Source organism: Scatophagus argus, chromosome 14 (genome assembly GCF_020382885.2).
Source record: "Scatophagus argus isolate fScaArg1 chromosome 14, fScaArg1.pri, whole genome shotgun sequence".
Taxonomy (NCBI): Eukaryota; Metazoa; Chordata; class Actinopteri; family Scatophagidae; genus Scatophagus; species Scatophagus argus.
The window spans coordinates 16,487,047-16,503,893 of record NC_058506.1 but is presented as its reverse complement, the minus strand read 5'-3'; the positions used below and the strand labels follow the sequence as shown (position 1 = coordinate 16,503,893).

General features: G+C 41.4%; 2 protein-coding genes across 7 annotated transcripts in view; one reads left to right on the top strand and one right to left on the bottom strand.

Annotated features, from left to right (window-relative positions):
• Positions 1-16,847, top strand: part of zmp:0000001268 (CYTL1 domain-containing protein) — a 64,924-nt gene that overhangs the window by 22,939 nt on the left and 25,138 nt on the right. The window lies entirely within an intron of this gene.
• The window catches only part of stk32a (serine/threonine kinase 32A), a 58,925-nt gene that overhangs the window by 21,830 nt on the left and 20,248 nt on the right, over positions 1-16,847 (bottom strand). For all 5 annotated transcript variants that reach the window (XM_046410092.1, XM_046410088.1, XM_046410089.1 and 2 more), the window contains 2 exons: positions 16,269-16,442; positions 3,165-3,202 (listed from right to left, as the gene is read on the bottom strand). In XM_046410092.1, the coding sequence (XP_046266048.1) occupies positions 3,165-3,202; positions 16,269-16,442 (212 nt within the window). The remainder of the gene's footprint in view (positions 1-3,164; positions 3,203-16,268; positions 16,443-16,847) is intronic.

The following is a 16,847-nucleotide window of genomic DNA, read 5'->3' as shown; positions in this document are numbered from 1 at the left end:
TCGGGTTTGTTCTCTGAATGAAAAGAATTTGGATTTGTTAAATCAATACATGTAGTTCAGAGCAGTGCTATTCCCTTACAGTCATATAAAACCTTTAAAATCCATAGCCGGTATGTGAGATTAAACCATTAGTCTCGAACTCTTCCCTGCCTGTGAGTGTTGAAATGTGTGGTGACTGAACAATGGTTAAGCAGGTTGCCTGGTGGCTTAGTTACCTAACATGTTTTACTGGGATTACCTCCACAACTGTTGAGGTTTGATCCTGGGGTTATGTCACACTGCTGTATGTCTCTTCTGTTTTTAATTTCTCTTTGCTGTCTGTTACCTCAAAACACCCCCACCACAGATGGCAACTACGTATACACACTCATAAGTATATTGTCCATACATGAATGAGTTTACAGTCCCGTCGTAGATTTCTGTGGGCCTTTTTAAGTATCCCCTCTTTGACTTTTGAAAACTTCTACAGTAACTTTATGTAACATGAAACAAACTACATCGGCCTGTTTCGCAAAGCAGGAGTAACGAAGCCACAGGAGAAGTTCAGCGCCTGCCGACTCTGTAGCCTTTTACCAAGTCAGAATCCCTCCATGCTCTTTATTCCACATCAGTGCATTTCTCTCTCTTTGCAGTTAGTCCTAAATGTTTTATCCCACGGGCACGTGTCCATGTTTCTCTGTTGATGCACTCAGAGTGCCAACGCAGAAGGTCCTGCTGAAACAAATGAAGGGTTGTACAACACAGAAGTGCCACCTGGATCAACTATTCATTCACATGCATCCATTGTAATGTGAATGCTATATTTTTACTGTTTACCTTGTAATTGTTGAAATGTTGAATACTGATTTTCAAGATAGTTCTTTCTGAGCTTTTGCATTGCAAATAGACGTATCAGCCAATCGTTTTCTGAGGAGTGGATGTCACATCACAACTCCTAATGACAACGGAGGACCTGTTGATTGTTTTTCCTATTGCCCTGTGCTGAAAGAACTGCAAAATTATAAAGACGAAGTGACAGAAGTCACTTGGGATTAGTAAGCCTGATCCCTCCCTGCACAGGTCACTTTGTGAGATTTACTGATGGGAAACTGAAACCCTTACATCCATTTTTGCTCTCTTGAACGCCACCAGACTACTTAAACAGTGATTTTACCTTCAGAACACGGGGGGTGCTGATCCACTGCTGCCTAGATCGGTTAGTTTGTTTGTGACTTTGGGTGTTACATGGTTTCCCTCACTATATCACCGTCGTGCTGTGCCTGCTTTTGTAGCATGTGCAAGCGCTCACGGTCAATCTAGACGATGGCCCTCTTGGAGTCTTCTCTCAGCATCCTGGGGCTACGCCGTATGACAGGGCGACATCGCACATGCAAGAGTAAATTGTTTTTCTCTGTCTAAAGCAGCTCCCAGAGGAACACAGGAAGAACGGGTCAATTCCAGTTTGCAGAATTGACGCAGTGTGCAGAAGCGAATCAGCCTGCTCCTCCTTATCTGATACTTCATGTTGTTTTCGACTTAAGTGGAGCCCTAAACTACAGGTCTGCATGGAAAAACAGAGTGTGGGTAGAATGCATGAGGGGCAGACAAGTGCCTTTTGAGTTTGAAAGGACACGCACACATACAGAGTGAGTGAGAGAGAGGGAGAGAGAAAGCACAGGTGAACATCCATTGTCCTGTGGAAATCAGGCAGAGGCTGACAAAGCTGCCTTCCTCTTTCCCCTCCTTCTTTATCTCTGTTCTTTGCATATCTCTGCCTCTCTTTGTCTACCCTGTTTTGATTCCTCTGACAAATTTTTCTCTCCAGAAATGTCTGCTCATCACTTTCCTCCTTGTCTTGTCCTTGCGGCTCTCTGTCCTGCGCTGTCTTTCTTTGTCAGCCTCCTGTTTGTAGTGGCAGCAGGGCTGCCGTTCCACATGTCCGCTTAGCTCCCTGAGCAGCTGCCCAGAACCCTCCGAGATCTCAGGACTCAGGACGGGTATGTGTTTGTTTGTGTAAGTGTGTGCACTATATACCCAAAAATCTTGGGCTGTTTTTCGTGTTCAGGACTTGACCTCTTGGTTCCAATTAAGGTAAAAGTTATTGCTACAGTATCACTTGTTTATTGACTATTACAGTATTGCACATACGTAACAGTTTCATCAGTTCACAAATACAATTAGTAGACGTAATCTCGTTCCAGCATTTTCGGGAAAGGGTGCAACATAGTTGTGGCTGTAAATGGAGAATTTAAATAACTTCTGTTCCTCCTGAGGACAAATAGTACGCTGTCTGCCTTTCATTCCATGCCAGTGTCACAAGAACACAGCTGTTGTTCAGGTGGTGCTCGATATCCTCCCAGTTCAGTGTGCAGCCTTTGTGATGTTAAGGTTAGTGGTTTTAGATAAATTAAATTGATAAATTGCTGTCGGTACAGCACATGGACAGTTAGTTTAGTGAGATGAGCTGGAATACTGACTGTGAGGCAGGCCTCATTGCCCTGCTATTGTTCATGTGGTTGAATGGCACCAAATCCCTGCAGTGTATTAATGCACGGATTTGTCTTGCTGTGTAAGGTACATGTGCGTACTGTATCATTGTGTGTTTGGAAATACACACGCATACAATGCTTTTTCTTTTGACAATGTATGTGCATGCGTGCATTTATGTATTGTGCGTGAAACTGAAACTGACGCTAAAGCCTGTGATGAGACTCAGTGAGAGGAGGTGTGATGAATATCATCCTGTCCTCTGTCTTGTTTCATCTTAAAGTTCAGAGGAAGACAATGTCATGTAAGTGTGGCAAGAAAATAGATGCTCGTGTGCGTTTCTTTTCTACATTGCATTTGTTAAGATAAGGTGTGAGGTATTTTCCTTCTTTACGCTGCAAGGCCTACCCAGGCAATGACTGGGAGCCATGGCTCCGAGCCTTTCAACTCCTTTGATCTGTACAGAAGTGATCCCAGAGGTTTGAGGTTTGCTAAAATCCTTAGGCGGAAGCAGTTAATTCTTGAATTTGGGACACAAGTCATGTTAGGTCGCTATGTGAGTCAAGAAAAATGTTATTGAGATATTTTAACAATAAAAGCAAAACCTGATTAATTCTTATTGTGCATTTTCTGGACTTCTGGAATCCTAACCAACCCTGACCAAAAAAAATAAAATATAATTAGAGAATGGATCTTACCATGTTCATCCAGTAGTATGTTGTCAGGTTTGATGTCTCTGTGAGGGAAAACACAAACGCAGTACAGTGGAATTAGTATGTGTTTTTGTGTAGTGATTCAAATGAGGATCAGATTATATTTGCAGGCAATTTCTGTACAAATATTTAAAATTCTGATTCGCAGTATTGTTTGGAGAACAAGCAGCAGTGCGATTTTGAGAATACAGTCACAGCCACGTATATAAAAAAAATCAGTTTAACATAATTTGTTATTACCTCAAACACCAAAGAGTTTAAGGTCTTAAACTTTAAGCTTTAAAGATGTATAAAGCTTAATCTATTGGTAATCCAATGGCAAGAAGCCCAGCGTAGTCACACGGGCCAGGGCTTTGTGGCACCGACAAACAACCTGGTTAGTTGTTTAGGTCGGAGAACCTGTCGGAAGGTCGTCACTAACGTCATGCCTCAAACTTTTAACCACATTAGATCAGTTCAGGGGAATTATTTAACACAGCACCAAAATGATTCAAAATCAGAGCAGTGGTGTCAGACTGAGCCGACTCCTCTGCACATGAGCCACGAGACATTGTTAAAAATGTGTAATCTACATGATCATTTAATTTGGTTTGTTCCTTTTTTTTCATCTCCAGTTATAGGCACATCGCACTTCCCACAGTTTCCCTGTAAGTAAAACACTGTGGGTGCACTGCTGATGACGCGTGGCTTTCTGTAGGTGGCACTCTCCTGTTTATCTGTCCTGTCAGGGAGGTTACGTTGCTTAAATTAATTTCCCAGTTCTTGCTGTTCTTAATCTTATTCAAGATTGCTGCTGAAGTTAAAACAAAATACTTCCTGAGTGTCAAAATAACACCCAAGACTGAGCGCACATTATCAAATGTTGAAAGCTGAAATAATTTCGCTTTAAGAGAACGATGAAAATCGACACACAACACCTCAGATAGAAAGGTTTGCACTGCTGTGTGCCAGGTGTGTGAAGAAGACAAATGAATATCTTATACTTTAGAGGGGGGAGGAAGGGAGTTGAGCTGTGGGAGTAGCTGAGACACCTGAGAAGGCGAACAGGTGTAGACTGAAGCTTTTATTCATGGAGTCAGGGCTTCTGCTCGTTTCTCATCATCCTTTATATCTTTCTCACACGTTCATGCAGATGCTTGTTTTCCTGTTTTTCTTTTTTTCTTTTTTGACACCACTTAAATTCAAATGGCATCCAGAAGCAGCGCTTCAAACTGTTCTGGAAGCTGAATCTGTTCTTGGAAGTGGAATAATTTCAAGTTTAAACTACAGTCTATATCAGGAAAATAAATTACATAGTATATAGCACACAGACAAAGTTATGCTTATACCTTACTGTGTACAGTGAATACAGGCTATATCTTCCTGCTGCTGCTATTTTAGACACTTTGCAAATTTGAAGTTGTTTTACTCAGTAAAATGAGCCATTATTTGATGTATTGCTGTATTTTTGAGCCTACCGTAACCATAGAAATTAAATTAATAAAGAGCAGAATGTGTCCAAAGCAGCACAGTCTTGTTACACAGTGATGTGAGGTCACCAGTAACAATGCCGAGGTCCCTAGTGACAGTCAGCCACTTCAGAGAACAGTTCGGTGACGTTCCTCCTGGACATTTACTTTAATTCAGAGCAGCATTATTCAACTCTTTCTTCTCATTTTCACTGATCTTTGTCTTTCCTTGACACTTTCTTTTCTACCTTCAAATTATTCCTAATAACGTGTTGTGCTTAGATACTTCTTTTTGCCTTTTAATTTTTTGGTCCTCACCGCTGCCCACTCGCACACAGAAACACAGACCGACACACACTCATATTCACACGCAACAGCTCATGCTTGTGTTGGAGTGTAACACAGAAATATGAAGGGACAGCATCGGATTCTGATAATTACCATTCTCTCCTAATACACAAGTTTTTTTTCATTTTCTTGCTGCATATGTGTGGCTGCAGACTAAAAGAGAGGGAGGGTACAGTGTGTTCTCAGCTCCTCTCTGTTCTCTCATCTCTGGAATGCAACCCCACAGCTCTAAAAATGCTTCGAACTGGAGAGACGATATTCAATATTCAGTGCCCTTCTCAGATGTTTCGTTTGTGCTTGATGATCAAATGCGTTCAGCCTTCGCTTTGAGAATTACAACACCCTGAAACTGACATGGACACTACAGTATTAACACACTGAGTACATACTATGTGTACGTTAGTGGGGACAGTGAAGTCAAGATGTTGTAAGCATTCTTAAGTGTGTGTGTTCAGTATTGCTTAATTTGTAATCAGGCTAGTGGATGAATTCAGGAAGTGACTACTAAAACATTTGACCAATTAGAGGAGGGAGGTTTCATTGCGTTTTAGATGGCTTTCTTTTGTACAAGACTTTGTGTATTGGAACTAAATAATATATCACACAGCTTTTAAGTTAAATCTGCAATAGTAGCAGCTAAATGAATCAAAGTATATTAGCACATGGATGAGTTTTGTTCACTCATAACAGTATGGAGACTGTAGCAATGTAACACACACATATTACCTTCATGACCGTCGGACAGCCAACTCACTGTGCATCCTCAGCATTAGATACCAAGTGTCTCCTCTAATTGAGTCTGCTGCCCTGTAGGATCCCAGCAGTGTTTAGCATATCAAAGGCCACACTGACCTGTGTTTTGTGAGTGCCTGCGTGTGCATGTGTGTGTGTGTGTGTGTGTGTGTGTGTGTGTTTCTGCGGCACACTCACAACCTGTAGCACGGAGCTCAGCTCACGGGTGCTTTGGAGGCTCGAATGGCGTGTGCCCAGGTGGGGGTGAGAAAGGTCGATCATGTAACCCTTAATTAGCTGACATTTTGCCTCAAAGGCTGGCACTATGGGAGGGAGGAGGGGCATGTGTTGCTGCTAAAAACAGCAGTAAAGAGAACAAGGAAGCCTTTTTTATAGCCAAAGGCCACGATGGCATTGTGAAGCCACAGGACAAAGAGGGACTGAGACAACCGGCTCAAGAGCTGAAATAAAGCAGCAAGACTCATTAGCGGGTGGCACGTGGTAAAAGCCAGGCTGCTGAGGTAGAGGTGATGATGATGGTAGCCATGAGTGACCTGTTCTTCTGACAGTGAAAGCTGGAGAGAAAGTGGAGACCTGTTTTGCCTTAAAAACGGCCCTCAAAGGAAAATTTTTGTTTTTTTCCAACTAACGCACTCCCGTTAAATGTGACTTTATGGCTTGTGCTGACTTCGCATGTGTGACCTCTGTTGTAGTGATTTGGATGATGAGGACTAGAGCAAAACAATATAAATAAACATGGGTCATTTTGCTGGTTTGTCGGATTGTCTCATGTCAGAGTCTGAAATGCGCTGCCTATTAAAGCCACCTTTGGGGCAACTTGCATCTTGTTGTTTGCAGTTCTCGCATGTTTGTTTACATGTGTTAGACTGACTGTCATTGCTGCTGTAACGTCTTCTAAGGAAACCTAAAAAGCTAAATGAAAGTGTATCTGTGTTGTAGTGTTTGGGTCAGTTTGCAGAGCAGTTAGCAACAACTGGAGTCTGTATCGTACAGTGACTTAAATAGATAAATAAGCTTTATGTTACAAGATGCAAAAATAATTTATTTAAAACTAAGCAGAACAAATAAAAAAATAGGCTCAGGCACACTTAATGGGCTCAACTCTGTATAACTAGCGATTTTGCACTATAATTGTCAGTATTTTGTAAATCTCAGAGATATAAGAAGCTTGTTTTTCCAGCCACAATCAATACTCAGTTTTCTCAGTTGCATTCAGTTTAATGAACCATGGATTAAATTCTATTTTCCTTTCACAGAAGCTGACATGAAAGAATTACCCAGCAATTAACAACTAAAGTCTTTCTATCAAAAGTAAAGTCATAATGAAAAGTAGGTCAGACGGCTCTGTAATCATGTTGTCTGAGGAAAGAGCGGCGCTAATATTCACAGGATATTTAATTTGCCGAGGCCGTGTGAGAAATTTTAGTATTTACCCTGTACTCTGGTTTTGATCAGATCAAAAAAAATGAACATTACAAACCTGTTCAATGATGTTTTTAAGAGATTAGTGAGAAATTCCGCTGATGTATTCTGACTTTTCCCATACACTATGTAGTAACTTAATGTGTGTTGATTTGTTTGACTTAATGTCCATTTCTACGGTAAAAGAGAGGTCTTGAGAGAGCACTTTGAGTTGTCACCTCTGTGTATCAGCCTGGGTAACCGCTATGCAGCATCTATTAGTGCTGAAAAACAGATGGGTCTGTTGCAGCCCCAGTCACTGCAGTGCTGTGGAGGACGAGGCTGCCTGGCCAGGTGACACCTCAACCATCTACAAGCATCTGTCGCTTTTGAACGGGATGCTAACACAGATGACACGACAGAAAGGTGCACAAGATGAAACACATGAAGAAACGTTGGGAAATACTTTTAGATTAACTTGAAGGAGTACATGGCTGTGTGGGCACCTGGATTTGGACGGAGTGTGTTGTTCCTACACTGTGCTGATGACACCCAATTGTAGTACATACGCCATATCGCTAGTCATTCATCAGCACGTGAAATTGTGTCTCTTTTAGGTGCACGTTTGTTTTCTGTGTGGATAAAATAAAGTCAATGAGATGGCTCGGACTCAGGGAGAGGGAATATATGGATCTCTGAGAGAGAGAAGGTGAGAGTGAAAGGGCCAAACTGCTATGCTTAGGCTGAGGGGAGCGAGTGACAGAAAAAGGGAAGAATGAAACGTAAAAATTTCGGGCTCCTCTGTGAGAGTCGAGAGTGAGACGAAAGGCCAGGAGAGCTTGGCGAAAGCTGATCCGCTCGGCTTTTCTCCCGGTTGACTGACCCTACAAGCTATTAGCAGGATCTAATGGCCTCATTACAGCCTGCTATCAGAGGCAGAGGAGTAACTGATCCTCGTACCTGGTCATACGATACTGCGCTGATACTGGAGACGGCCAACACACCTGAGAACGGAGGCTTGTACACAAAAACACACACACACACAGGTTATACACAGCCACAGGTTCAAATCATTGAAAGAGTTTACGAAAGTGTACATCCACACACATAGACACTATTCCCTTCCATTAGAACTGAGAAGCAGTAAAGTCTCATTTGGGGGAAATAAAAGGAGATGGTTTGAGAAGAGTGACCATCATATTTGATGACCAGCACATTCTGTCTGTCTACAAGTCAGTCCATTTGTTGTCAGTCGCGCACACTCATATCTTTTGTTATCCTGGCTCGGTTTAGTGGAGGGTATTGTCTGAAATTTGTTGATATTGTTGTTGATATCTAGCAACATTACAAATGTTACCAGGTATTCAATGACAGATTTAATTGAATAATTGTTGAAGAAAAAAGAATACGTTTGTTCAAATGACTTTTTAGTCTGACCAACAGCAGCATATATTTACATTTGAAAGCCATTAAAGTTTTGGTGCTTGTTTGTAAAGGACTTGAACAAAAAAATGATTATCATTATTATATTATTATAAGTCCAAGCTCTTGATTTACCAATGGGTTCCAATCCTCAGCTATGACCATGAGCTTTCGGTAGTGACCGAAAGATTGAGATCACGAGTATAAGTGGTGGATACCACCCTCCATAGGGCTCAACCTTAAAGACAGGGTGAGGAGGCCAGAGGAGCCAGCTCAGGTGGTTCAGGCATCTGTTTGGGATGCCTCCTGGGTTTCTCCCTTTGGGGGTTTTCTGGGCATGCCCAGCTGGGAGGAGACGCCAAGGTAGACCCAGAATTTGCTGGAGGGACCACATATCCCATCTGGCCTGGGGACACCTTGGGATCCCCCAGGAGGAAAACGTTGCGAGGGAGATGGACGCTTGGAATTCCTTGATTAGCCTGCTGCCATGGTGACCCAACCCCGGATGAGCGGATGGATGGACAGACAGACCAGCTCTCGTCATATTATGTGTGACATATTTCCGTTTCTGTGGCTTTGGGCAAAATGAAAAATGGAGTGACTGAGTTCTCAGCCACTTAAAAATCTTCCACTTAGTGCTTTTCCACTTTAATTCCATTTTAGAAAATCTGTAGCTGTTCTGGTGAAATTGTTGTTACTACTTTTCTGGGCCTAGATTGCAAGTAGTTTAATCAGAGACTCTTTCATGGCTCTGCTGCTTTAGTAGCTCTCTTCACCACTCCAAAATAAAAGCAGAGAGCTGTTTGAGATTGTGCCTCTCTCTCTCTCTCTCTCTCTCTCTCTCTCTCTCTCTCTGTCACAAAGGAGAGTGGAGGAGCTCTGGAAGGCCCAGAAAGCCCATAACTCAGCTGCATCACACACTCGAAACAAGTGACACACACATAGACACGTGAATACGGTAATACACAGTAATATGCACATGCTGGCAGATGCACACGGTGTCAAAATCTCTCAGTGCCCACGCCCACCAGCCACAGAAGAGCGAGTCAGGCAGCCGCTGCCTTTGAACGTGAATTGAAAGCCCAACTAGACCCACAGAGGCTAACAGCTCCACCCCAGCAAAGCGCTGCATCTCTCACTCACTCTTTCTTCTTTCTGTTAAAGAAGAGCAGCTCTGACAAGTGTGAGGACGGCACAGGTATATGTGCGTGTCTCACCGTGTTTACGCACATGAGTAAACATTGTGTGTGTATGTGTACATGTGACAGCAGCAACCGAGAGATGTTCATTCCTTATTCATTAACACATACCGAGTGTGTCTGCTTGATGGAAGTCGAGCCTGACAAGTCCCCAGTCTAATTTGGAGCTGATTTTTGGGAGATGGAGAGTGCTGAGCAGACACTAAAAGGCCAAAACTCACATCACAACTATGAGTGATAAATACATTTACTGAGTCAGAAATATTCAGGGAGTGTTGGTTCTCTCTACCTGCCTTTGGCTTCTTCTTTCCGTCTCCCTGTCTGCCTTTCGGACTGCTTGAATACACCACTTTCTGCCAAAGTCTCTCTTTCTTTCTCCTTCAGGCAAACACGTGAGTTAGATACACAAACCGGCAATTAGTGATGTTTTTGGAGCAGACTGGATGGTAAACATTCTATCATGTACATGCAAACCTCCTCCAATCGGCTAATCTGCTGCTGTGAGCTGGGCTGAGCTGAGGGAGATTTTCCACTACGATAATGCCTCGATTCACCATTTTGTGGTGGAAATCAAAGAGCTGGCACCAGCTGGCACCTTAATCTGTATTTATGAAATATGAGGGTGTAATTTCTCCCTCCCTCCCTCCTGGTTCTTCTTTTTCCTTTTCTGCTGGGAAATAAAACATTAACACACTCCATGAATAAAGAATACTTCACTTGAAGACATGACAAACGCTCGCCATTTCGACCAGCTGATGGAGAGTAAGAGTAATGACTTAGCCTGCCTCCATGCAATCTGCAGTACTGTATATTATCTTTTTTTTTTTTCCGTGGTAAGACCCACTCTCTTTCCTTTCTTTCACCTTCAATTAACCAGATAGGTGAATTAAGACCATATTCCCCTTTGGCAGCTTGGCAAAAGGCCTCTGGAGGAGAAGGGGATGAAGGAGCAAATAAATTATTTGAAGCAGAGCTACGCTTTATGCCACTCCCTCAGAGAAAGAGACAGATCCCACACAACCGAGTCTAAGAAAGCAGGATGAGGGAGAGAAGAGCTTGGGAAAGAAATAAAACTACTGTAGGTACTGTAGGAGAAAATAGCACAAGAGGGACAAAATGGGGAGCAATACTGAGTGTGATTATGAGGGAAAGTCATAATGTGTGTGTGTGTGTGTGTGTGTGTGTGTGAGTGAGTGAGACAGAGAGAGAGAGGGGGAGAAGGGAAGAGGAAAGAGCTCATAGCTTTCAGGAGAGAATACTTCTGGGTCTCAGCAGCTGGGTCTCAGTATGCTAAGAAAAAGGACTTTGAATAAATATAGTGGACAGTTTCCAAAATCCAAAACCAAGAATGTGTTACTCTGTCATTACGCTCCAACTTCCCCAGCCTGTCTGTAGGACTCAGCCCCGAGCCCATTTGCTCTAGCTGCAGCTGGGTGCTGTAGTTTTTTTTGTTTTGTTTTTTTTTTAAAAAATGTTTTTGTTTATTTTGCATAGTTTACAAACAGGAGTAAATGCTGTCTTTGTTGGGGACTGCTCACATTTGGCACATTTAACGTGGCTCACTGATGTTTTTGGACAACAGAGAGGAATAAAATACAGCTTCCAATACAGCACAAGCTGAGAATGACCATAGGCCCAATTATTTTTTTAAATGCTCGAGATCATGAGATAATTATTGCTTTGAGATAACAAAACTTGTTTTCTTGAGATAGTCAACCAATTATCATGAGAAAACACAAGATTGTTTCCTCTTATAACCGGAGATCAGGAGTACCATGCCAGCGTGCACAGATGACTTCTTCACAGCTGTATCTTAGGTGAAAATTTCAGACCAAAGACCAATTACTGTCCAATGGATCAGACTGTTCTTCTTACTTCTTTATATGCATGCTTTATTAGACCATTTAAACACCCACCAGTGTGGATAGTTTCTTTTCCCTCTGACGTTGGGAATTACTTTTGTTGTAGCGTGCTGGACACCAACATATCTGCTTTAGTGCTGACCACTGTAGGCAGGTCTATTGTTTCCTTCTGTCCTGACTTCACACGAAGCACAATAGATGATTAAAGCATCTGCAGCTCTTCACAGCACTAATTCAATTATCACAGATTTAATACATGGCATAATGAACACTGCAGTCAGCTCCTCCTCTCAACTGTCTCACTCAGAAAAGTCCATGTGGAAACGAACACCACATAAAAATACTATTGTAACACCTTAAAACTCCTTTACTAATTGACAATCATACAAATACCCACATATCAAATCACAAGAGAAAACATTCTTACAAGGCAAAAGCTCATCTCATATCTTATATAGTGCTATGAACCTCATGCATTCTAATGCTAAATTATCTCATTATTCCAAAAATGACAATAGTTTTTTTTCTGATCAATTACTATAGAAAATCAGCCACATGACCACACACACACAAAAAAAGAATGCATGTTCAGTTTTAAAATTTCACATTGAGCAGATGCAAACAGCTAATGCGCGGCTCAGACGAAGCTACTGTGCTCTCTGGAAAAAAAAAATAAAAGATCACATGGTGCTGTAGCAACCAAGTGTAATAACATTTACTTGAAGAAGTAGTTTGGCTTTGTTCCCAGTCCATTTTCAACACGTTTAAATATTAAGAATCTGTTTTAAAGGCTGTTTGAACTTCCAACACATTGGTACGTCAGACGAGTATACTGCATCAACGTGTGTCTTGTACACTGGCCATTTTGACTGCAAACTGAGCTCTGTGCAGGATCTCTATCCATCTATGTCAGTTTGATGAGAGGCAAACATTTAGTCCCTTAACCACTTTAATGGGCAGCATATGTTTGCGAAACGAATCAGTGAGGCGTATTGACTCATTAAGTGCGTCTGCTGGCCCCATCATCATGCAAGTCTTTCCATTATGAGGATTCCAGGAGGCAAACAAACGCACCTGAGGATTCAGCCGGAGATTATTGTTGTTGCTATCAAAGAGGCTGAAGTGAGGTGCACACACACATACAAGCCCTCCCCTGTCACACACTGTCATTTATCTTTCCACTTGTTTGGAGAGACTCTGAAGTCTCTGAAGGTGTAATCTGACTGAGACTCATTCTGTTGTTAATAATTCACACCCCTCAGAGAGTTTAGGGTTAAAAACACTGATGAACCGACTCTGTATTAGGTTGAACCGGATATGTGACACCCTTGAGGTTGATCATATTCCGAGCATGATGTCTGAAAATGCGCACGACGTTCGCAAAAATATGTTTGCCCACCACAAAAGACTAGAAAAGACTGTAGTATGACACATCAACACGTGGAGGAATAGAATGCATGACTTCAAACTGATAGAAGGAACACATTAAATCTGGGTTAATAGCAACCTGGGCCTTATTTTCACAGCTTTCACCATCATTGTCATTGTTAATAATAACACTGTACGCACCGTTTATCGTGAAGATCTGGGAACAGTGCAACATGTCTAAAAAATAAATCTCTGAGAATTTCGAACTGACCCCCAAGTTCGCCTTTTTGAGAGAGAAAGAAAAGGCAAACGTTACATATTCTGTTCTGTTGGTTGTAAACATCCATCGCAGTTTACAGACCAACTCCCAGCTTCAGATTTGGCCAACTGTGCTTGAAGCAGCTGTGCACACAGTTTTTTAGTTTCAGTAATATGACTTGATTATTCAATCATCTGACGGCTGATGTTGCGCAGATTGTTGCGATTTTTATTTTGTTTCAATATATAAATATTTTGAAGAATTATCAACCGTATTTTTTCCAATTTTTAGGTTTCTAGTAAAGTCTATTTTTACTTACTAACACTGAGCAATGAAATTAACCTCCATCTTGCATCATACTTGATGCTCAGAGGCTCCCCACGATGACGCTGCCCTCTCGTAGATTTTCCATCCAGGCTCATTGCTGTTCTTTCCTACTCCCTTGTGGTTGTTCATATCTGCCATACAGTGCAAGAGCTCATTATTGAAACAAACTTGTCTCTTGTGGTGTTACTGCTGTTGTCATGTTGTTATGGCCAACAGTATGGCTACAGATGGACTCCCTTCCTCTTTACCCTGATTTAGGTATGTCATGAAATACTGATAATGATGCAAAACTAGGATATTTAAAGAGGTACTTCACACTTAAAAATGTTTTTTGAGTTGCTAGCTAAATTATATGACCAGACTTTGATGAAACACTCAATTAATGCTCATGTAAATATAGACATTTCTTTTAAAATTGACAAAAATCAGCATTTTATGGCTCTAAAATGGTCCTCCAATCAGTGCAGCGGTGGGCAGCCCACCTCCCCAAGTTTACGTCACTTAGTGGGAATCTGTGAAATCGCACTCAGTTTCAATGCTCACTGAGACTCCTCTTTCACAGAGGGTTACGTCATGTTTTGCTGAAACTCTACTTAGTATTTTTCAGTTTCAGTTTTTTTTCCCATTCAGTTCGCCATATTTAATTTTGACACACTACCGTAAATATATGTTGACTTTTTTTTAAAAAAATTCTAAGCAAATAAAAGAAGTTAAATTCTTTAATCAAATACAAATTTACTGTGCTTCTGCTTTGAACTCAAGTGGAATCCATAGACTTCTGTTGTTGCCAGTGGTTTTCAGTCAAATCACAAAATAGGTCACAAAAATATCCGACAGGGTGCGCAGTACATAATTTATTCTCGGGTCTCTCTTTCAAATGAGATCTTTGTCTCAGTGAGACCTATTGAATAAATAAAACTTAGTTTAACTACTGTGGACTTCTAGCCATCGCATTAAGCCAAACTACTGTCAAGTATGTTCTGTCATAGTTGCGATCAAGCTTCAAATTAACATAATTACCTTATCGTCATGTTGCAAGCGATTAATGTGATTATCATCATTACTGCCCTCATTATCATTAAAGACCAATGGAAGGAGAATGTGTGCATCCTGCATTTAAGCAGGTGCACACATGCAAGCACATTCTGATGGCTTCGAGTTCAGTCACTCGCTGCACTGAAGTCATCACGTCCACAACTGAGGGAGGAAATTATATATTCAATTTCCATAGAGATGAGCTGAGAGTTACTTTCAGCTCCTCTCCCTATTTGAAGCTAATGAATGCAGATTGAAAAGATGTTGATTCCATCTAAACAAACGCCCCAACACCTGCACATCAAGTGGCACGTCTGTCCTCTCCAGCACTGAAATAGAAAGCATGATTTAAATATTCATATCCCTCAATGGACTGAATGAATAAAGAAATTAATAATCCATCCAATTTATTTCTCTCTCTCTCCTTCCTGTGGAGGTTTAAGAGCATGGACAAGAGCAAGTAGTCTGTTTCACCTTAAACGGAGTAATTTGTTATGTGTGGGTGTTGATAAATGAGTGTTCTCTGTTGCACTGATGTTTCCTATTAGTCATGATCCGAGACGGCCTCTCTTTCTGTGTTTACCTCGGTCACCACAGTGGAGGAGGAAGTTCAAGCAGTGGATGGAATATGGACATTACTGTGCCTAAAAGACTGAATCAAAGCACTACTCAGGTCGTCTGTGCTAAAAATGTAGACACTTACAGCAACATATGCATGTATGATTCGTTAAAAGGCTAAAAGTAGACATTAGGTCATGCTTTTGTAGCTTGCCGTAGTCTGTGTTTCTGTATTGTTTCTGTGCCTATAAACTCCTCCTTCAAATGATGTTCATATAACTTATCTTCAAACACAAACAAGCTCACAACTCAACACAGATTCTAATTTTCATTGACATGGGAAATTTGTAAAGGTAAATGTTCCTGGTAATTTGGCAAAGCAAATATAAAATATTTAGTGTAAGATAAGTTCTTATTGTATCTGCACTGTCTTCATGAATGAGTTAGATTTGTTGTGTTTCCAGAAAGGAAATCTCAATAGGTTAGTGCCTAAAGGAGGCCAGTTTTTAACTATGACTCAGTGTATTAAATGGCTTTTGGCAGCATCATTTGGCTCTAACAGGATATCCCGAGCTCTTTGAGTCACTTCAACAACTTAAAATAATAATATTGAGCTGTAGCCATGTCCTTCCTGACCAGGAGAGTCTGTGGTGCTGCCATAGCTGCAGCTATTCCTGCCTAAAAAGCACTTTACCTGCATTTTACAAATTAAATGAGGCATCAACACTGCAGTGTATACAGAACCGGTCCGTTTCATGATGGTTATAGTCTGCAGCTCAGGGTAAACTGTTGTGTCAGGTGTGACCCTTATGTCAAGACAACTTGACCTTTCTGTGCAGCGGTGGAGCAGTCATATTAGAAAATAATATGGAAGTGGACAGCCAAGGAGAAAAGAACACTGGGGTGCTTTATGCTCAAACTTGGTGGATAAAAACAAGGGAGAGGGGAGACATGTATTGTATCAGGAGCAGAAATAATGGGGCTTGTTTTTTAGATAGTAGGAGCAAACCTTTATCTCCATTATTAATGGAAATTCTTATGTAAACCTCAATATAACATACTACCAAAAAAGTGTTCAGAGGAATGAGGTTCAGAAAAAAGCATCTCACCTGTGTATGATGCGCTTGCTGCGTAGGTATCCCAGGGCCAGGGCTAATTCACAGATGTAGAGTTTGACAGTGCTTTCCGAGAAGTGGACGTTCTGCTGGAGGTGATAGCGCAAGTCTCCTCCCAAGAGCAAGTCCACCACCATAAACATGTCCTCCTCATCCTGGAAAGAATACCTGCAGGGGAAGGCAGTCAGGAGAAACGGAAGTGAAAATGACAGTGGTGACAGAGAAAGTAGTAAAGACAATAGAGAGTCGATGGAGAAGGAGGTTTGGTTGGAAGGTAAATATGGAGTTGCAGGAGAGGAGAAGGGGGAGGGAAATAAGAGATGAAATTAGTAAAATGGTTAGAGGATGAGGGGAGAAAGCAGAAAGAGACAAGACAGCCGTGCTGAGTCATTTATTATATATATTTGTCATAAAACATTTTGCAAGAAGATTTCCCAAAAGAGACCATATTATTTTTAGATCGGGGGAAAACCCATGCTTTAGGAACGTGTCTTGTCTAACTGAGCTTTTTCCTGTTCTTTTACCCATCAGCAATAAAGAGGATGTCAAGTACAAACTGAATTCAAATCAGCT